Below are 22037 nucleotides of genomic sequence, written 5' to 3'. Positions count from 1 at the left end.
CCACACCCTGCTGGGATTTTGTATTTTTAGTTGACATAACAAGTGACTAATTTTTTTAGACAATTCATTGACAAGATAGAATTCTGAAAGATTATTCACCTGACCTTTACATCCTGCACACAAAGGCTTTTGGACATAGAATGCATACATAAATCAAGGGAGTGTAGTAACAGATCATTTGGGAGGGGGGAGTATTGTTATGGTGATAAGCACTCCAGAAACAAAAACAACCGCATGCTAAGAGAAATGTTGCAGGCGCGCACACACACACACACACACACACATACACACACACACACAAAGGGAGTTGCTGAGGTCATTGAGCACTTACAAACTAATGATGAACCAAGAACACATATCTATGGAAACCAAAATGCTTCAGGAGATGTACAACTCAGAGCAGTGGGGGTTACTGGCAATATGGAACAGCACCCTGAAAAAACAGATTAATCTGTGCCAGTATGTGAAGTTGCACAGGTTTTTAAACGGAGTTGGGAGATGATACTCACAACCAGAACAAGGTTTAATCAAATCTGGAGGATGCATTTGTCAAAAATAGGGATGCTGAGTTTGTAAATTTGGTTCCTGTAACAGGCGTCAGTACAGAAGTAGTGAAATCCATGTGCAGTGGGTTCACAGAACCTGGTAAATGCCAGTGATACTGCAGAGGTGCAGCAGTTTATATGTGTAGATCCCATTTCCTGCACGTGTGCTGTGTTTTTATGAGATAATTCCAATGATGCCATGATACAGGTCTGCAGTGGTACAGTAAGCAGCCTTTTGTCTGGGATTCCCTGGTGTCCTAAGGTGTGGGCAAAGCTGCACCAGCTATGAAGCTTGACATCTAGAAATTCCGGACAAAAATCCAATGTCCTCAAATTTTGCCTACGTAAAATTACATTTAAATTACTTGAGAATTGTTAGAATAATCCAAAGGATTTTTTCACTACGATTTTTGAATGCATAAAGTTAATAAGGCTGTATTTATAATAAAGACATACAGAACATACAGAGAACATACAGAAATGCCTGGAGCTTTATAATATAAATATCACAGCTATAAACAAGATAAATAATAATTTGTGATAAGAGCTATGCATTACGTAATATAATTAATACATAGAAATTAATTCTATTCCTCACAGGTTCATCTTTGCAGGATTGAATATCATGAGAAGAGTTGGTATGGCTGCTGCTTTTTGTTTATTCATGGGAACGTGGACAACACATGCTATTTTCCACAGAGTTCTTTGTGAATATAGAATATTTTATAAGCATCAAAGTTTGCTAAGACTCTAGGTGATACATTGCCAATCAATGTTCACTGAGTTTAAGAGGGCCCAGAAGGGTTTGGAGTGAGCACTCAGATGAAACTGAATAGAAAAGCCGGGCAAGTCCTGTCCTACAGTGTGCTGCCGTGGGAAATGATCATGGATTGAAGTAGGCTGGTTTGATGGTCACAGTCCTGAATATGCATGGACGCATATGATTGGGGCAGGACCTGACCTTTGGCCATTACAGTCCCTTTTCAGGAAATAGCCTATTTTTAAGCTGTTTTTGTGTTAGCAATGGCTTACAACAGGAAATAAGCAGAACTTATAATGAAAAAAAATAATTTAGGTGAATTTTTAAACATGAAAATTAACTTCTGACTTCAACTAGAAAGACAAAACAACTCACAAAACAAAACTCAGGAAAATCATAATTAGCATTCGGTAATAAGACAATAAGATGAAAATGTTGCTAGGAGACTTCTGTTTTAATTTTAGCTGTCTTGTCAAATCAATTTCACATCAAACATTTAAAAGCGAAGACATCATTTCCATGTAACACATTAGTTTCAGCAAAATCCTTCTTATGGCTGGAGAATCTCAAAGTCGAAATTTCTGGCTGAAACCCCTTAAGACATGCTTAACATGCATGTCCTATCTGTAAATCTCAGAGTGTTTAAACAAGTAGCTATTCCCAATTGACCCATAAGGCAGAGCAGATAAAAGCCGTTTCTTTGACAGGGAACTGTAAGTAGCAAGGCTGTGGCACCAGGGAATTACCTAAGAGAAGCTGATTTTATTCCTCTCCTAAGGCAACTGAGCTTTATGCTTTACAAGGAGTTACTGTATGATCCACTACAACAGGACAAGTATTTAGTTAGCTTACCTATGCCACGGAGAAGTTCTGGAGCCCAAAGAAAGTAGCTTAAGTAAAATTATCCCATATGTGAAACAGGACTGTGCTGTGCCACTCCAACTGCTTACCCATATGGGTTCATAAAATCCCTGTACACAACATGCTATGATTCTTTCATTCTATGATTTTGTGTGCTCACTGGAGAGCTTGTGCTCCTGACAGCCATTCAAGGAAAATACAGACACAATGGTTACAAGTGTCCGGAGGCCATCTCAGCTCCTAACTGAGTAGCTGGTTTACAGGACACCCTTGATTTCAGCCTTTTGCCTGGAGAAGGGGGAGTTGACTGAACTAATTAAATTTCTACAGAGCCTCTGCAGGAAATACCTGGGGATTAAACCTTATTCCAATATATAGCTTATCATGACCATAAGCAAAAACTAGCTGACAATTAAATCCATGCTCAGGCACACAGAGTCTTTGTACTTTCCTAATCTTGTGTTTTCCTTATTTCCGTTTTCCCAATACAGTCTGGAATTGCTCACATAAATTACAATCCTGGATGCTGCCCCATGTTTGCATGTCAGGTGTTAACACTTATTGGTTTGCACATGTAGCCTTGCTAAGGAGAGGAAGAAAGCCCTTTTAGTCCTAAGCCTTTGTCCTGTCCAGGCAAGCCTGCTTTACTGACAAGAGCCAGACAGTGCTCTTGTGGGGCATGTGGGGCAGGCTTCAGAGGCCCTGCAGCAAGCTGGTCCTGGATGACTCTTGCTAAAAATCTTAACAAAACCCTGTGGGAATTTTCCTCCGAGCTCAGCAGTCAGTGAACAGAGGAAGTATCCAACATCTGCAGAGCTTTCCTGTTCTGTGTGGGACAGTTAGAGGAAAGTGCATGGTGTCAGTACTGAGCACCCGCCATTCCCCAGGTCATCATAAGCATCATGGAGAAGTCACAGTGCCTGGCCACCACAGGAGAGTTCCTCTGAAAGGGTTGGTGTAGCAAAACTACATCTCAACTGTGTGCATTTTTTCAGGAGGATGTTTTCATTTTGAAAAGATGTAAAGTCAGGTCTTGTTTAGAATGTATTTCTACATGATGATTTCTACAATGATGTCTAAAGGTCTTTTTCTACATGTGCTTGCTATGATGAAATATTAGTCACATGGAGAAGATTATTGCCTTACTGCCCAGAGGATGCAGGGTACAGGGAGTGACCACAAGGTACAATTTGGCATCACTGTTTGGGCTGTGGTTGTAACAATAACTGCAGTGCAGCCCTTTCCAAAGGGAAACAGTAGACTGGCATTACCAGCAAAAGAAAATGACCTGTGGTTGTAAATAGATTAATAAAGACAGTATTAATAGTTACAAAATTGATGCTTAGAGTGACTTGTTAGATGTAAGGTAGCACACACGAGAACAGAGCATAAAACCATTTTAGCAAAGTTTTTAAAATTCAAACTCTGGGCACTTCTTGTTTATAAGCAGTGTAAATATAAGAGAATGAAAATGTGCTTGCTGCAAGAGTCATGACCATGCACCACAGCCGGTCAGTTTATTCTAATCCAGTCATTTATACAGCTTAGCTGACCAGTTAGAGACTAAAGGTGAGTGAAAATACGCTGCCAGCGACTTGTTAGCTTCTTCTTCCACTAAGAAAACCATATGTGTCTTGGCTGAAAAAGGCATATTTTTATTTCCAACTCTAATGCTGTACAGTTGTTTGTTTTATCAATATCCTTCTGCTTACTTGGTTACTACAAGTCACAATGAAGATTCATTAGGAATACTTTAGGTGCAGAAAGTGCACTACAATCTAACAGTTTTAACATTGATAATATATCTTCATTTTTGATAGATGATGTTGGTGTTAGCCAGGGGGGTCTATCCACAGATATTGGAGAAGCAGAACAAGCATTTGCTTTCATTTAAACATCCAGCTTATACATTGTAAAAGATGAAGCGTGGTGAAGGTAAGTCCTCACTTCACTTAAAGTTTCCAATTCTTTTTCCCTGTTTGCCATAGGAGTACCAGAATTACATGAGATAGATGCATAATTTTATTACCTTTGGATGTATCTCCCTCTCTACTGTTCAAGATATCTCAAATTACCCTTTTCTGAATGTGAAGATTGCTTGTAATTCTGAATTACTTAAGGATGACAAAGGTGGGCAAGACGCAGAAACATTTGCGGTGACTGAACACTAATCACCTTTCTTTCACAACATGTTAATGTTCTCTGTGGTATCACCTTGCAAATTTGTGACAGCATTCATTCATCCATAGGTGAGCTGCAATAGGAACTGATGACAAATCCTTCGGTAAGTGCCTACTTGAAACATGGCTGAGCATTCTGAATTCAGAGAGGACCATTTTAGTCCTCAACAGACATTGGCTCTCAAATGCATGACAGTACCTGTCTTCATACTAGATTTCAGGTACAAAATTGCTTTAATTTGATTTGCCTATATCCTTACAAATCTGTAATTTTGTGAAAGGTTGAAACTTGGCAAGAGACGAGATACAGACAGCTGAGTGAAGGCTTGCCTACACTCTGCTGCCACATTCACAAGTATTTCTGAAGCCATCTTTTAAAAACCATTTAATATCCAAACCTGTGTTCTCTCAAACTTTTGAATTCTATTGTGTCCACTTCTACCTCTGCTGTGGCAACAGAAAGAACATGTATATACAGACTTGGACAACCTGCAGGTAACAGCATAGCATACTAAGGTTGGGCTTCAAAAGATACTGGCTTTAATGTAAATATTTATTTAAATCATGCATAAAATTATATATTGCAGTGTTATAGAACAGGTAAATGATATTTTAAACATTAGGTTAATGATAACTGAATTTGTGGATAGCACAAATGTGGGCTACAATGGAAGATACATTCTATTCTAAGGAAATGGTTGTTCCTAAAGTTTACTTCACCAAAAAAAAAAGTGAGATTGTCCCTTAATTCGAACTCAAAATGGCAGCTGAGGTGTCTTCATAGTTGGATGTAGCTTTCAGCAACATTCAAATTCAATGGCCAAAACAGTAAAAATGTCTCCTGCTCCCACAGAGGCCTGTTGGATATCCCTGATGGAGCCACAGGGATATTGGACTGTCTGTGCCACAGGGCAGCTGCTGGCAGGATGCTTCAGCTGGCCAGAATGAGAGATAATGCAGCCACACCACTGCTAATCTACAAGCAGGCAAATAAGGTATTTGATGAGAGATAAGGCATGGTGTCATATTTACTTCTTCAAATTGAATTCTTCATGGAGTTACTACTTCTTCACTGTTCTGCAGCTCATTGCTGTGGATGTTCCAGATTGGTTCAAGCTCAATACCTCTTCAGACACAGTGTATCATTGCAATGTAAATTATTAATTTCTTTTATTTAGGACATTATTGATTTATGAATATTAATTCAGAAAAATGCTGTGGAGCTTGCAGTTCACAAACAGTTCATAGCTGTCACATTGCACCATGAGAGCTGCAATACAATAACAAATTTCTTTGAGTAAATGAGGTCAGTACTTGAAGGATGCAGCCCTACCTGACAACTGGGAGCAAAGGATACTTTGCATCCTCTGGGCTTAACTGTGTTTCACACAAATCAACTTTGATCAAGGGCTGCAGCTGCTTCCAGATGTAAATGCAATTGGGCCCTACCAAAATACTAGGTTGCAGCATGTGTTAGTTCAAAGGGAGAGTGCAGGGAACACAGCAATATCGCTTCTGAGCCGACAGACAGAAAGCCCTGCCGCACACTTGGCTGGGTGTCCTCCCAGGGCATAGAGAGGTGATGGCTCATCTCTGCCTTGCACACTTAGCAGCTGCAGACAGGCTCTGACAGGCCCCAGACAGTGCTTGTACAGCCAGATCCACACTCAGGGAGTGTTTGTGAGGCTTAGTCAAATCAGAACTCAGCTCTTGTTCTCCCAGTAAGGCTATATCCAGATCATACTGTATTTTTTTTTCCTCTGTACCTATGCTCCAGAAGGGGAAGTGCCGACAGTGACATTCTTTATTGCTTTAGCTTTATAACAGCTATGGGGATTTCTTTAATTGTAAAAAATAAGGTATGATTTTATTTTTAAATGGAGTCCTAGAAAGGCAGCTCACAGCCTCCAGGTGCCACGTCTCAGAGGCATCCACCATGTCATGCAAACAGTTCCCTCTTGTCTCTGCTTCCTCCTGCCATAATGCATATCCCTTAGAAGATGAAAAGGTGCAAGCACAGCTGCTAGTGGGGATGTCAGGAAGGAAAGTGTTAAATGCTGAGGGTAAACATCTCCTGATTTGTTACCTAGTCAGCAGGGCAGAGAAGATCTCACAGATAAACCCAGCCTTGAAGCTTCTCCCCAGCTCAACTGGTTATTGCTCAGCGGCAGCTCTTACTCATCTGAATCTAGGTGGAGCTCCTTCCCTCCCTCCATCCCTCCCTCTCTCTCTGCTGTGTCTGTCCTGGCTGAAAAGCTTTTCTCCAACATCTGCACACGCGTTCGCGGGTGCCAGCACCGCCTTTCCAGGAGCTCTGCAGAGGCACCCATCGCTTTGCGCGGCCGAGCCTGTGGCAGAGAGGGCCTTGTCCTGCCAGCACCTGCCCTGAGCCATGGTGAAGTACGGCCTCGACTACACGCGCTGCAGATGGATCCTACCCCTGCTCCTGGGCATTGGGGTCATCTTCGGCATCATCGCGCTGGCGGGCTGGGGCTGGCTGGAGTCGCAGACCTTGCCCTATGTGCTGCAAGCGTCGCTGTGGCAGATCTGCAGGAGGCCTGATCAGGGCGGGCAATGGAGCTGCGAGTCCCTCATGGGCTACGGTAAGCGCCTACTGGGGTGGCAGGGAGCAGGCTCTGAAGCAGAGGGTCACATCCCCCAGGTCACCTTCCCGCAGGTCTCCTAACTGTATCACTCAATACCTGGCATTTTTATATGAATCCACAGGCAATAGTGACTGTCACTGAGTACACTGAGGCTTTTGACTAACCGGGTGAAGAAATAAAATGCCCTCAACACCCCTGTGCAGAAAAGAACCCAGAGCATTACATAATACATAAAAACCCACACATGGTATTGTACCGGTGCAAAAAATAATACAGGACTTTCCTCCTCTCTCAGAAGAATCTGGTAACCTCTTCTCACTAATCACTGCTTCTCAAAACTTAACGGCTACCTGTGATAAACAACAAGTTGTGTGGGTAAGCCTGGCATTAGTGTGACAAGCAGGTCTGAGTGCCAGAAACAGGGAGGTAAAAATGTGAGATGGAAGCAAGATATTCCCGGGGAGTGTCAGGCTACAGAATGCTGCCCTGAAACTGCTTTGGTAGGTGGGTCGTGTGAAAGAGTCTCCTTGCGATTATGAAAGAAAGCTTTAAAAGATGAAAGGATTTCTTGTTTGCACTAAGTTTTGGTGAAGTATGCTATTAAACATGTTGACCCTGGTGCAATCTTCAGCTTGAAAAACCACAAGTGTGGGAGAATAGCCCAAGAGAAGGGTCACTCTGGATGTGCTCTGTTTCTTTTTTATTTTTTTCATTTTTTTTTTTTCCTTCTGTATATTTGCTATTGGCCATGGTTTGAAACAAGTAATTGTGAATGAAGGGCTGTTAGCTTAAGCTGGAAAGGATGTTCAAGAGTTCTTACAATTTATGCTCATTCAAATTACAAGGAAGAACCTTTTCTCTAGGGCTCAGAATCTCAGCTCTTGTTAAAAATAAGAGTAAAAGCACTTGCTGAAGCAATCTCAGGGATCATTTATTACAGCGTTTCAAAATTGTTCCTGAAGGTTTATTGTATGTCATGAAACTCTACCTTCTATGCAAAAAATTCAGCTGTAATGAGTTAATTGCAACAGGCCTCTGTGAGTGTAGCGCTCCAGGCATGACCAGCTCCACCAAGCATCACCATCCAGTCCTGCTCTCAGGGCTCCAGCATCATCTCTGTGGCTGGGTGAAAGTCAAGCCAGCAAATGGGCCTCTGCTCCGTGGCACTTGGAAGAAGGAGGAAGAACTTGATGCTTAGTAGAGGATTTCTCAGTCCTGAGTTTCCTCCTAAGTTTCCTGAAAAGCAAGCCCTCCTCTTGATCTCCCAATTAGGCCCTGGAGAATGCTATGAATGCCAGCTGGACAGAAAACACTGAGATGTTTCACCTTGTTTCTCTTGATAATACAAGAGAAATTTCTCCTTATTTCTGGGATCTAGATAAGTGTCTGGCATTTCACTTCCTTCCTTGTCCCACCTCACTCTGATAGCTTTAAATTCTGCACCTGTATGCATCTACATACAAAGCAGGGAGGTCAGCATCTGCCCTGGAAACTGGACAGCATCTACATCCTCTGTGTGGACTGTCCTGCAACGTCTGGGGTTACCATTAATCACATTCACAATAAGTCCAGCACTTTAAACACAAACATTGTGGACTTGGTACACACATGCAGGACATTATCCAGCAGGTATACTGGAGAGTCCACTGATGCTTCTGAAAGCATTAGAAACATTGTTCCTGAGCTGCATGACTGCATTATGCCCTCAATAGGCATGCACCTATCACCTGAACTCTTCAAGGTGATTGAAAACCCTGGAAGCCTAAGCAAATCCTGAAAACCCTCCTGGACAAAATTTCCTGGATATGTCTGGCACAATGGAGTCACCTAGTCAGTGGGAGAATATGTGAAGGCTGTATGCAAAGGCCAAGTAAGAGTGGGTTATGCTGCCAGGCATAATCTGCCTTTGCCAGATTATGCCATTAAAATGCGGATCTTGCCCTTCATGGGGATGAGTTATCCCTGACCCAGAAGAGGACTGTAGACCTGACTGTTAAGGCTGCAAACTCATGTCACTGTCCTGATCTTTTCGAGACCTTTCCCTCAGACCCCTTCTCTACAGAGGTGGGATGTGCTCAGATCCAATCCCATTCTCCATTTTTCCTTGCTCAGTAATTAATGCAGGGTCGGGATTTTTCTTTTGTGACTCCCACCTTTTCTCATGCAGGGCAGAGGTGGCTATGCTGGTCTTGGATTCCACCCAAAAGACCAAGCCATGAGAGCATCTAATTTGTGAGCATCCAGGTCTTGTGTTGACTCTGATTGTACCTGCCTTAGTGATGAAATAGAGGGTTTTAGTAATTCTGGGATTACATTTATCTACTGTGCTCCAGAAAGGTCATGGAAACAAGCATTCAGCATCATGTTCTATGGGATGTTTAACTTTGTGCCAAGCTAAACACAGTGCTGGTTAAACAAAGTGTAATTACACGCCTTCCTGAGCACAGAGACAAAGATGTGATGTAAACGTAAAGGACAGAAAGGTTTTACAGCATTCCTGAGATGAGATCTCTTTTACCCCCTCTGTACCAGTTTCCATCTTGTTTCTTCTGACCTTTATGCACAGCTTCCCTGCCTAATCTGCTGCTGGCTGGGTAGGTTCTGAAATTTGGCCCTTCTGCAGGGGTGGTTTCACTGATAAACATATGTATGTGTAGCCCAGCAGCTGCCAGCAAATATTGTCAACATGACTTGGACAGTGTAGTTATCTTAATCCACTACAGTCATCTTTGTTCCATCATAATTAGATATAATTGCAACATCCTTGCAAGTTGTTAATTATAATGTGCAAATTCAAATCAAATTCTGCACGTGCAATGTTTATAATTCCCCTTGAATCTCAGCTCTTTTGCTTAAGATATGTTTATACTGTTGGAAGGCAAAACCCCAATGTCATTGAGGTTGATTATATTGGTAGGGAAGAAGGTTGAATATTTCACTGGCTGCATCAGTGGAGTTCAGAGGTTCTGATTTTTTGATTTTTTTTTTCTTCTTTTTTTTTTTGAAAGGCAATGGAGGAACTCCACAGGTGCTCTTACCTTTTGTGAAAGCATCTGCTCACCTGTGGTCTTTTGCAAAGTTTATGAGCTCTGTGGAAAGTGAGACTATGAAGAGTTTATACAGTCAGGTATCTTCTCCAAGATTTCAGATCATCCACTTTAAACATATGACACTCATGTAGACTTTATCAAAGACTGTTGCTTTTCAAGCATATTTAGTTCAAATAAATATAACTTTCTAGGAAAAATATCCAATGCCTTAGGACACTTACTCAAAATGCATGGAATTTAGGATGAGGGACTGAGAGATTCATTGCTCTTGCTCTTCATTGTTCTTGCACTTGAAAAAACAAAGGGTTCAATCTGGTGACATGCTTGAACACACACAATGAAAGATTAAGACTTTTTGGATAGATAATGAGCAATATGGAATGTATCTCTGTGGGACATGGCTGAGCTTACAAAGAAAATGCACAGGTTAAACCCCATCATGATGCTGGCACAGCACTCCTTTGTTTTTCTTGTTCTTTGGCTATATTACCTGTCTTGAATAAGGTGTGTCTTGCAGACCTGAGACATTTCTTCAGTATGTAATTTATTCCACTGCAGGCTTTGAAGATGTTTAAACATGTGTAGGTAAATACAGAATAAACATAAATAATGGGGGGGGGGGATAAAATCAGACTGATTTTATTAGTCTGAATGTGACGCAAAAAGGGTGAAAAACTTGTGACTACACTTGTCCCATCTTATCTTCCACCCAGCCTTGCAGTTCTTCCATTTGCAGATGCTGCCATCAAAACAACTGTAATTTTAAAGTGTATGTTGAAGAGGTCATCTTATTTACATAGTGCAAACAGAGATCTTGGGGAAAAAAAAATCAGGAAAAGGCATTTCCAAATAGCAAGTGGAATCCACATCTTTAGTTATTTTTACATCATCATATTCTATTATAGCTTTTTCCTGGGATGTGTGGAGGGGTTTGTGGCTGTGGAGATTAGTGGGGGGATGAATGATTTTGCCATCTGGAAAGGACACCTTTATGCAGCTTGTCTTCCAGGCAAATAATGGGCAACTGTGTTCTAGGTATCCAGTTTTATTTTGGTCTATGAATATGAATGCAATACTTCAAGATAAGTAGGCTAGTACAGTATGATTATAATGAACAAAAACTACTTCAAATATGAGAGCAGATAAGTATGGCTACAGGATAAATGAAAGAAGGAAATGTTGCAAAAGTAATATCCTTTTGAGAAAATAAATATTCTGCATCCCCATTGATGAGTAGATTTTTCCCCCCATTTTTCCTGTACCAGGCTTTTGTTTCCAGGGAATCTTTTGCTACAGTGAAGCACATTTTTTTATCCGAGAGGAAGAACAAAATGGAAACCACTTACTAAAAATCCCCAAGTAGTGATACAACAGCAAGGTTACATGGTGTGGTTGGGATCAGTTTCCAAAGTCTCTCTCTTGATACTGCACCTACCACTGGCCTTGCACTGCTGGTCACACAGCTTTCCCTTTGGAAAATTACCTTCTCCATCAGAGCAGTGACTCATTACACCCGGGGCACAGGACAGACCAGACACCAAGTTTTGCCACTGCCACACTACCTACGTAAAACTGTTTTTCCTTCCCCCACATTCCCGTCACATCTGACACTCAGCAACTAATCCCAGCATGGGGAAACCCTTACTTGCCTCAAGATGAAAGTAAGCACCCTGAGCAGAGTCACATGGGGATATTTCCAGAGGGACAGGATAGGATACAGCAGATGAAGGACAAACCAGATGTCCCAGTGGCTCTCTGGCATCTGAGGGTATCTGTACATCAAAATAGAAATGAAGTAAACAAGTAACTGTGCTTTTGAAGTAGGGACCAACTCAAGTCACTGGGCCTTTATTGCAGATTTTTTCCTGAAGTCAAGGTTCTGCACTTAACAGCTTTAAGAATTTGGTAACATCCAAGTAGATTTGCAAAAGTGTCTTTGCAGCTGGGAAAGAGGCTGGGGAGGTTTCTGAGCAGTTCAAGGAAGCCTGTGGGAGAGCCCAAAATGGAGCTCAGCTCTGCTCTGTGCATGGCCCGGATTAAAGGCCTCTACTCCTTTGGCACAGGGTGAAAATGAAAACAAAAGGCTGCTGCTGTTCCTGCTGTATTGTAGCATAAAATGGTTGTATTTCTATAAAGTGGTTGTCTGTAGTTTTAATGACAGTGTGTAGAGAAGCATATGATTTCCTAAGACATTATTCTCCTTAAAGTGTAAGGTTTCCTGGGATTAACCAGTGAGAAATGAGATTACAAGATTAGTTACCGAATAATGTAGAATACTCAATAATTATTCAAAAATTAGAATGAGAAAAAATACAGTTTTAAACATATAGCTAATGAAAAAATCACAGCAGTATTTGTAAGGAATGATGCAAGAAGGAAAGAAAATATTTGATTTTTCCCCAGTTTGTAGAAGACGCTCAATTGTTTCTAAACAGGTATAAGAGAAGGGAATCAAGGCCAGAGCATTTAATTACCATGGCAATTTTTATTCCCTTTCTGCAATTGCTTGTGTGCTTTCCCTTATAGTTTTAGAGTTTGTACTTTTATAATTTCAGTGGCAGATTCATTTAATCAGATTCTTTTCTAAATAATAGTTATGCTCTTGAGCAATTAATGCTCCAGAGAGCAATTGCATATATAATCCCACTGTTCATTATCCAGCCTTCCACATACGGTTCGATTATGTGGAAAAATAGCAGTCATGTGGAACATTCTCATCTGCCCATCAGGAGATATGAACTGCTGGTGCTGAGGATTTTGAGAAGATCCCCAGCACTTTGCATTTTCAGGCCCTGAAGTCCTGAAGAGAGGATTCCATTCACTTACACAGGAGGCATCTCTACTGACAGCATGTGGAAATTTGTGGCCAAACTCTCAATCCTCTTCACCTCATCTGTTCCTCTAGTTTGTAGAGGTAATCTAATACAGCATGGCCATAACAACATCTCCATACTCTGAACAGTGATAAGGGCTGCAAGATGTATTTCAAATTCCACTATAGGTTTAAACATATTACCTAAGTGGGAAGGTGTTAAACAGCAAAAGAAACAAAACATTCTTTCACATTTCTGTATCACTTTTTACTGGCAGCTTGTGCTGTTCTAAGACACCTCAAACACACTGACACAGTGAGCATTGTAATGCCATGTTTCTTCTTTGTCAAGTACCATTACAAAATAACTCATTGCTCAAAAATTCCCAGGAACTCAAAATAGCTTATGGAATGCTGACACTAGCCTGTGTTCCAGAGGTGTCTGGCTTCCTTCTACTAGTACTAAATAAAACTTCACTCCAGTCCTGCTGAATTACTAATCTGAAACTGAATACATCTAATGTCACCTACTGTGCTGACATATGTATGCTGTGCCCAAATCAGGCCCCAAAAAAATAGGAAGTCTCTCTGCAGTTCATTTAACCTCATCAGCAGTAAGTATCAAGGGACAAACATTTTCAGTATGCATTGTAAAACCTGTTTCATTAACAAGAAGAGTAAATAAATCCAATATATTTTTATGAATATGAAGCACAACTTCTGCTTATATTCTGAGGGTTTTATTTTGCAAAGAGTAAAATTTTGCTTCTATCAGAAAATCAGATCCAGGTTCACAGCTGCTGTCTGTAAGTGGGAAATTCCCTAGTGCAAAAGGTGATTTTCATCAAGGTTTCAGAACAAAGTTTGCTCACAGCATGAAAACTGCCGATCAAGAGTGACAACAATGCTTAGTGCACATGAAAATAAGATGTAAATTCAGTGTTCATTAGTTCCTAATGACTCTGGGAATATAAAACTTAAAAAGAACTTTTTTAAAAAAGGTTCCACTCTACTGTTTTGATTAAAAGTCCTAGTTCATAGCCTGTGTTATCATGGAAATTGATGCTGTTTAATTCACATTAACAATTTCAACCCACTCAGGGGTAATTAGGGAGCAGGTACATCTTGCTATTCTCATTAACTGAGCTTATGTAAATTGACTGATTAATCAATACCTTACCTATTTTATTTACCTGGCCCTCCCAAACTCCATCCACATATAAGTAATCCTGCTTTAATTTAAAATAAATAGGAAAAAATAGGAGGAAAAAAATGTTACAGCATTAAAGTGTGTGAGGCTGGGCTTTAATCCTGAGATTTTTTCAGTATGTGCAACTGCAACTGAAGATAATGTGAGCTAGGGATACTCCCTGACTCTCTCGTGAGCAAACCTTTAATTTTCAGGCACTGTGTGTGCATTATATTTAATATCTAACTTAGTCCCTTGATGCTCCCTTTGATGACAGCTCTACACCTTCTACCCCTTCTGCCTTCCCAGCACTAAGCAAGCATCAGGGAGCAGCCCTCATTAATGCAGGATTTGCAGAAGCCAGCTTCTAAGTCAAGCTTGTACATGCCTGAGCTTATGATGAGGTGAATTTGAACCACTCCCGCAAGACGTAACTGCTCCTCCCCTCCAATTCAAGTCAGAATAGCTTCTAAGTTTAATTGCTTGCCTCAGTAAGAAAGGAGGGTTGCAGATTACACAAAGGTTTTGCCTGTGTTTGTTTGTGGGTGAAGTCAGGGGTGAGGAACTAATAAGTTTTTCCTTTAAAGGAGTTAAAGCCCAGCAAGCCACACTGAGCTATTACTTTAGCATGCAGCTATGGACAAAACACTGCCTTCTGCTAATGTACACTGTGTTTTATTGAAAGAAGAACTACTTATAAAGGTTCTTTTCCTTAATGTTGTCATCTAAAATCATTATTGTGGGGTAATTGTTCTAATGTCCTAATCCTTTCTCATTTATATGGGACCTGTTACTAATCATTGAGAAACTTTGGCCATGACATTATCCTAATGTGAACCTAAATAGGTCATTCTCTGTTTCTATGGCTGTCTTTTAAATAATGGCAAGCTAAAAGCTGGTTCTGGCTCACACAAAAACTACTTTTATGAGATAATACTCTGTTATTAAATGAGAAATCTGTATTAACAGCCAATGAATTCTAAAAAAGTAATGCTAGGGGGAAAAGAACAGAGTTACCAAACAGGATGCCATATAGAAAGACTAAAAGAAAAACCTCTGTATTCCACTGCAAAAGATATAAATTTTAACCAAAAAATCCAAAGAAAAACCTCCAGTATTGACTACCCACATGAAAGATATACAGAGAATGAAGTTCTTTTACGAATGATCCAGATGCAATGAAGACAGAAACTCAGAAAATAGTACATATCCAATCATACCTTTTGATATTATTTTCCTCATTTTATTCTGTTAATAAATTATCCATGACTAATATGTGATTTTTTTTCATTTGTACACTCTTCCTTTGAAAAAACTTTCAGTCAATTGCTGTTAGTCTGCACATGCAGTTTATTCAAAAGAAGCTGCTTTTGGTAGTTTCTGATTTATCTTGGCTGTATACAAACACATGCACACTGGTATTTCAATGCCAGCTCATGTGGTCAGCGAACAATTACAGAGATTATAGTGTGCATTGGTTTCCAGAAAGAGCACAGAAATTCCCCATAGCTGGCATGTTACAGAGTCAGTATTTCCAGAAGACAGGATTTTGCACTGTGTCATGTTGCACAGGTAACACAGGAAATCCAGACTCCTGATGATAGTGGTGTGCATGTACACCCGCAGCTTGTAACCCTTCGGCTGGTAGAGATGTGGGTTAATGGGTTTTATGGACCACCATAAGAGTCAGGCTAAGGAAACATGAGTTCTGCTGCAAACATGTGCACTTTCACATGGAAACTTTCTTGAGGAGAACAAACCAAAGGGAAATGGGTAAAACCCGGCCAAAGCAGTTCCTTTTCAAAGTGAAGCATGTGCTCTGCAGTGTTCGCCACACCCTGACAAAGAATGCCAGGTTGAGAAACTCAAGTGAGTTCAGCTTTGTTTCCAAAATAATACTCTTTCCCTTTAATTAGGGAGATGTTAAACATGTTGAGCTCTGAAACTCAGCCTAGAAACATTCTCATTATGTACAACACAGAGATGAATTGCTACCACTGCAGATTTTAGTTCTCCTAAGATTTGCTTTGCAAGACTGCAGCTAGAACTGCAGGGTTTATGTTTCTTTCCCTCAGTGGTATGAAGGATAACAGAGCAAAATGTCTGTTACATTTTCTTTCACCCCTCCCTGGTTCTTGTGAATTAGAGCTACCCTTCCTCAAATCACTGCACAATTCACTGCAGTGTGAAAATGATCAGTCAGCAAGAACCTCTAGATAATTGTTGGTGTCTTTGAGTTGGCAATAAATATCTGTTTTTCTTTCCAATGCTAGTTGTGTATTTAGCTTCCAGCCAAGAGGAAAATTTGGAGAAGTATGTTCTTATTGATTATACAAGGAGTGGTACTTCTGAACTCTCTGGGGTTGCTTTCAGAAAATGTCACCCGAGGAGAGACTCAGCAGTTTATGTGGTGTGGGAGTACCAGATCAAGAAAAACATGAGAATGTTATTGTGAGTGTTTTCCCATGTTTTTAAACACATACACCAGGAACTTGGGCATTTGTATTTGTCATGGAGGAAGTAAAGGTTATATGCTATTTTCAAAACAAAACAGCCCTTTTTTTGAAGGTACCGTTTGGAGCATGAAAGATGACAGGCTAAGGAAATACTAGGTTTGGTGGCTCAAAGTTTTGGCTCAACTTACTGCTAAGCAAGAAAGTTTGTTTCTTTTTGTGTGAAGCACTGACAGTGTTTACACTTTCATAAACTGTAAAATGTGTGAGGGAGTAAAATCAGGAAGGCAGGAAACTGGAGACATTCTTAGTCCTGGATGTCTAATTAAGTCCATCAGCTTCCCTATGGCTGCAGCCAGATATAGGATAATCAGAATGTGTTAATATGGTGCAATACAAGAGGTAGTCATGCTGCCTCCAAACTGAGTTAGCTTTAATAGCAGAGTAATAAATCTGTGTTATTATTGAATTCTGTCTCAGCTAATTATATAGCTCATAAGATACCATGAGCTCTGTTCTGGCATGGAGGGCTCTTTCTGGTCTCTAAATTAGCTCAGGGGTCTTCTCACAGCAGGGAGTTATAGAAGTCAGGCACTTATTTTCATTTTCCAATGGTCACATATTACTGTATTCACTTTGGATAGCCCAGACTCTCACAAATCACTGCTGACTGACATAAAAAACTCTGCTATCAGAAGCACTGTCCTTGCCTGCTTGAGACAGGTGTGAGAACATCGGTTCCTCTTGCCTGTTTGGGATAGCAATGTCTTGTTTAAAGACCAAATTGCTCAGAAAATTGCCAGTTAGAAGGAGTTTTGAAGAGTGGCTGGTGTGTAGCTGCCCACAAACCCTTTCATAATGTTTACTGGTGATCTTTCAGCTGGTGGAGGAATTGAACAAGAGAGAAATGACGCTGGCACCAAAGCAGGATGCTGCTGGTATTCAAGAACACTTTTGTATAAACTCATGTTTCTTTTCTCACAAGTACATTTTAACTCTTAAACAGCCGAAAGATCACCACCATTTTTGGGGCTGAGAAAATAGATCTCAAAAACTGCTGAATAGTTTTACAAACTCAGTTTGATATCCTGTAACCTGCTGCTCCCTCTGTTTCAGTTTTTGATTTGGTGACAGGTGGACTGGGCCCTTTCACCTTTTAACTGCCTTTGCTTTACAGCCAAGAATACACTAAATTGGTGTTGCACTTGTGAGGATTCTTTGGCCTGGAGTTCACATTTTTAAGAAAAAGCTTTGCAGATAGAACAATTTACTTATATTTTTACTCAATGTTAAAGACTAAAACCCCTACAACATTGGAAGATAAGAAAATATTTGGGATCAAATTAGCCACTTGCTTATCAGTATTTTTTGACCAATTTAATTCTTCATTTTTAAGGAATTTTAAGTCTTAGTTCTATTCATAAAGAACTAAGCTACTCTAGTATTCCTGGCTGGCACAAGACAAAATAAGCATCTCAAATATAGAAACACTTGTAATTATTGCTGCCTAAAGCCTTTGTTACCTTTTACTCTAGGAAGGTAAGATGTTTACACACTGTGGTCTTAGACTACTGACAGCTGTTGCTTTTTGTAAAGGACAGATGAACTCAGAATACTTTTCTTAAAAAAAACCCTGTAAAGACTCACTCTTCATACACTCTACTGCCTTGGAGTTAGTTGTGTTTTGTTTTTCTTCCGATGTTGAGGGTTTTTTTTTCTCTTTTGTAGAACTGAGAGCCACAAAATTGGCTGTTAGGTGATTGATTGAGCAATGCCTCCAAATGTGAGCATCCTGCAACAAGCATGTCTCTTCTTGCCACACAGCCAGTGCCCAGCAGGCTGGGCGTGCACCCAATCTGCTTCCATACAGTCACAGCATTTGGAACACTACTTCAGGAAAAACACCTGGGTGAGGCTGGAGGGGGAGGGAGCTGCTGACATGAGCAAGGTGCCACCCCACATGTCTGCAGCCACCAGGCACAGCTCCCTGAGCCCCCAGCCCAGGTGCTGGTCCCACCCTAAAGCTTGGTGCTCTACCATCAGCTGCTCTTGGGAAGCAAGGCTGAGCTTTGGCAGCAGGGGAGGTGGAACCCCCAGGACTCCTGGTGTCTCAGAACTTGCTGGGCAGGCAGCTGTGCTCTGAGTCTGCTCCTTTGCCTGGGAGTTTTGTATCTAACCACAAGCAATTGTGTACCTAAGAAAAAACATCACCTCTAGATGTTCTTGTAATTTCACCCTTTTGCTAGAAGTGTCCAGACTCTTGTATCCAAGAGCAGTGAGGTCACCATTGCTGAGAAACATCTCTTATGGCCAGATGCCCCTTTTTTTGCTGTTTTGAATGGGACTGGGAGAGGAACTGGGAATGAGAGACTGGGAATAGGAACACCTTCAATGGGGTATATTGAGCAGTATAAAGAATTCCTCTTCTTGACTGTTTCTTCTACTACTCTGTCTGAGGTGCTGTCCTCCCTCCTGTGCCTCCACACTGCACACTTTACCTCTGAGCCCCTGTAAACTCCTAGAGAGAAGAGTTTGAGCTAGAACACTGGGCTAGAAAATGAGATGTAAGAACACAATTGCTGTCCCTTTCAGTCTTCCTAGGCAGCTGTCTGTTTACTGGGAAAACAACCCAGTTGAAAAGCCCTACAAGCAGACAGAAACTGTGGAATAAGAAAGAGAATGGAGATGAAATAAAACTGAAGATATAGTGTGATAGATAGAATGGAGCAGGAATCATAAAGTAGGGAGAATGATGAAATGCAAACAAAAGGGAAATTGGTTTTGATGGACTGAGGGTTAGAAAAGCATAGCTGGAAAGTCCTGATCCATTTTTCTTGCCTAAGAATAGTGGTGGTGTGGGCTCTGGGGAAAGAGATCGAACACCAAGCTGTCATTCATTGAAGACAGGACAGTTGCTTTCATGCTTACTTGACTCTGGTCAATGGAAAGACAGGACACTTTGCATTTTATTATTTCCATGCTTAAAGCAAACAAATTGATAGGTTACTTACTCAGTTTCAGAGGGAACTTTTACTGAACAGCATACACTGCATTTAAGTTGAATTGTAATTATTGTCAGGGTTGTTTGGGCTGTGATAATTTTTTGGCACTGCTGTTGCATATATTTGGTTAGAAGCCAATGCTTGACAAAGACATAGTGGCTTAGATGAGGGGATGAAGTCTGTAGATGCATAGCAGACTTTAACTGCTTACTCAATTTAATACACAATTTAAAATGTGTCAAAGTGGCTTTTTCACATCCAGAAGAAGAGACACTTTGATCTCTTTGAACAGTAGTTGCTCCTCAAGTCTTGAAATATTAAATAAATATTTTTCCAGTTGTTATGCCAATGCAATATGCTTTCCTTTAACATGTTATAACATAAAAAAATATAATTTGAAAATAAAAGAATTAGTATCTGGAACAAGCTTTTTGAATTGCAGTGGTTCTAAATTTGGATCAAAATCAGAGGTCCAATTTCCCTACAAAACAGATTTCAAATCCTTAGCTCCATTTAGGACACAGAGCTAAACTAAGGCTGAAAGACAGAAATCACTGAATTCTGTAATTTATGGGCTATTTCCATTCCTTTAAGTTTGCCAGATTATATAAACACTTTGTTTCAAAGGAAGATTTTATTAGTTCCAGGGACAGTTTAATTCTCCTTGTCTGTGCAAAATGAAGCTGGATTTATGGCATCTGCTGAGGTAATATTTGTTATTGAAGGACAGCGTCCAGTTTTACACCTTTAAAGCCATTTATCTCTTAATTCTTAATTGCTAAAACTAAACAGTAAGCTTGCACCCAAGCCCCCATTTCATTCTGCATGAGAAGACCAATCTGCAATTCTATGCATTCTGCACTTAGTGCATGATTTCTTGTGGAACTAAAATGATCACCTGTAAAAGGACAGAAAGCTCCCATGCTTTCTTTCTTGGGAGACGATCCTTTTTTCACAGATTTTAAAATTAACCTTTAATTACTAACCAGAGAAAACCAGCCTTTGTTTTTGTTTTTGTTCCTTTCTAATATATCTTCCTTCTGATTTCAGCCTGGGGAAGAGCTGCTGCTGCCACATACCTGGTTGGCTTTTTACTTCTAGTCATCTGTTTTGCACTGGCCATAATAGCATTTGCCATTGACACACTTCGGTTCAACTTCATTCGTGGGATCGGAGGCTTGCTTTTCGTGGCTGGTAAGGCAGCATATGGAGTCAAGTTTAGCTTGTGCAGATATATGCTTGTGCATACTAGAACTGATATTTTCCTCAGCTGATCCTATACCCAAGCCTCTGCCTGTGTGCAACTGAGCTCTCTATGAAAAATCAAAGTCTCTCATGGCACTGGATCGATTATGAGATCCTCCAAAACATGCACGGGTTTAGCTACAGGGATTATGGAGGACAGCAGTGGTGCTGAGTGTTAAACATTTTTTTGTTTTCTCATGTTTCTTCAGCTGTGTTCTCCATCATGGGCCTGGTCATTTACCCAGTAAAGTTCTCATCTGAAGTTGAAATGACAGGAATCAATATGTTCAGCTGGGCCTATGGCTTTGGCTGGACCACCGCCATTATGGAAATATGCTTGGGATTCTTCTTCTGCTGCCTTCCTAACTATGAAGATCAGATCCTGGGTAATGTCAAGCCCACATATTTTTACTCTTCCCCATAAGCACAAGGAAAAATGTGTTCATATTCCAGAGATACCTGACAGACTAGCTACGTTTTTTGGAATATTGTCATCAGATGTTAGTAGAAAAGGCTGGAAACTTTTCTAATGTGTGTAGAAATATAGCACTGGCATCTGCAGTAAAATTATCTACTTTATTCTGGACCTTCATATCTGATGTGTGGTGGTCAGATAAAGCACAAATGTTAAAACCCCTTGGTTTTCCTCATTCATTCCAGTAAGTGGAGTTTATGTGGATTCCATTGCATTTAAAATACATTCACAATTGTAATTAAATTTAGAAAAACTTATTAAACTGTCAATAAACAAAACAACGCATATCATCTTCCTGAAGGAAAGAAACTCAGAAAAGTCACATTTTTTATGTATCATCTTTAACCTGAAGATTTTGCACAATTTTCAAAAAGTCAAATACATTTACCTACTGACTGCCAAAGTAGTAAATTAGTCAGCCAGCACTTCATAGTTTTGCTTCTATTTTTCATTCATTCACTTAAGCCATAAGGACAGAGCCATTGGCAATGGCACTCTGTGCCATTGCTGGTGCCAGTACAGAGTGGGCAGAGGCAGGAGAGATTTCAAGCCACTCCTGCAACCTGCAGGCCTGGTCTGATAAAGCCTCTGGTGTGGCTTTCTTCTTGGGTGTCTTGACATTTTTTTCCTGCTGTATCAAAACCTATGATTTTAAAATGCTCTGCTTTACTGGCCCAGCTTTTTTTATCCGGTGTAGAAAGGTCAGGTATGATTTGCCTGCACCTCAAGAGCTGAGCTGGAGCAGTGTAAGTATTTTACAGTTGCGAAAAGGCTCCTTTTTTTGTGTGTGCTGTTCTTAAGTATTTTTAAAGCAGAAAGTGTATACTGTCATATGTAACTGTAAAATGCATAAATACCC

At 40.5% G+C, this 22037-nt stretch overlaps 1 protein-coding gene across 1 annotated transcript; it reads left to right on the top strand.

The window, feature by feature from the left end:
- The first annotated feature begins 6569 nt into the window (after positions 1-6569).
- On the top strand, positions 6570-21651 carry LOC128805057 (p53 apoptosis effector related to PMP-22-like). Its single transcript, XM_053973513.1, has 3 exons — positions 6570-6949; positions 20509-20652; positions 20913-21651. The coding sequence occupies exons 1-3, from the start codon at positions 6739-6741 to the stop codon at positions 21125-21127; spliced, it is 570 nt and encodes a 189-aa protein (XP_053829488.1). The 5' UTR covers positions 6570-6738; the 3' UTR covers positions 21128-21651.
- Positions 21652-22037: the final 386 nt, after the last annotated feature.

The sequence above is a fragment of the Vidua macroura genome, chromosome 3 (genome assembly GCF_024509145.1).
Source record: "Vidua macroura isolate BioBank_ID:100142 chromosome 3, ASM2450914v1, whole genome shotgun sequence".
Lineage (NCBI taxonomy): Eukaryota > Metazoa > Chordata > Aves > Passeriformes > Viduidae > Vidua > Vidua macroura.
This window is presented reverse-complemented; position numbering and strand designations above follow the sequence as displayed.

What these genes read in the sequence shown, in the direction of transcription:
- LOC128805057 (XM_053973513.1), top strand. Translation starts at nt 6,739, where the DNA reads ATGGTGAAGTACGGCCTCGACTACACGCGCTGCAGATGGATCCTACCC. An exon ending in CGAGTCCCTCATGGGCTACG is followed by an intron (nt 6,950 to 20,508) that starts GTAAGCGCCTAC and finishes TTCTGATTTCAG; the next exon opens with CCTGGGGAAGAGCTGCTGCT. An exon ending in AGGCTTGCTTTTCGTGGCTG is followed by an intron (nt 20,653 to 20,912) that starts GTAAGGCAGCAT and finishes ATGTTTCTTCAG; the next exon opens with CTGTGTTCTCCATCATGGGC.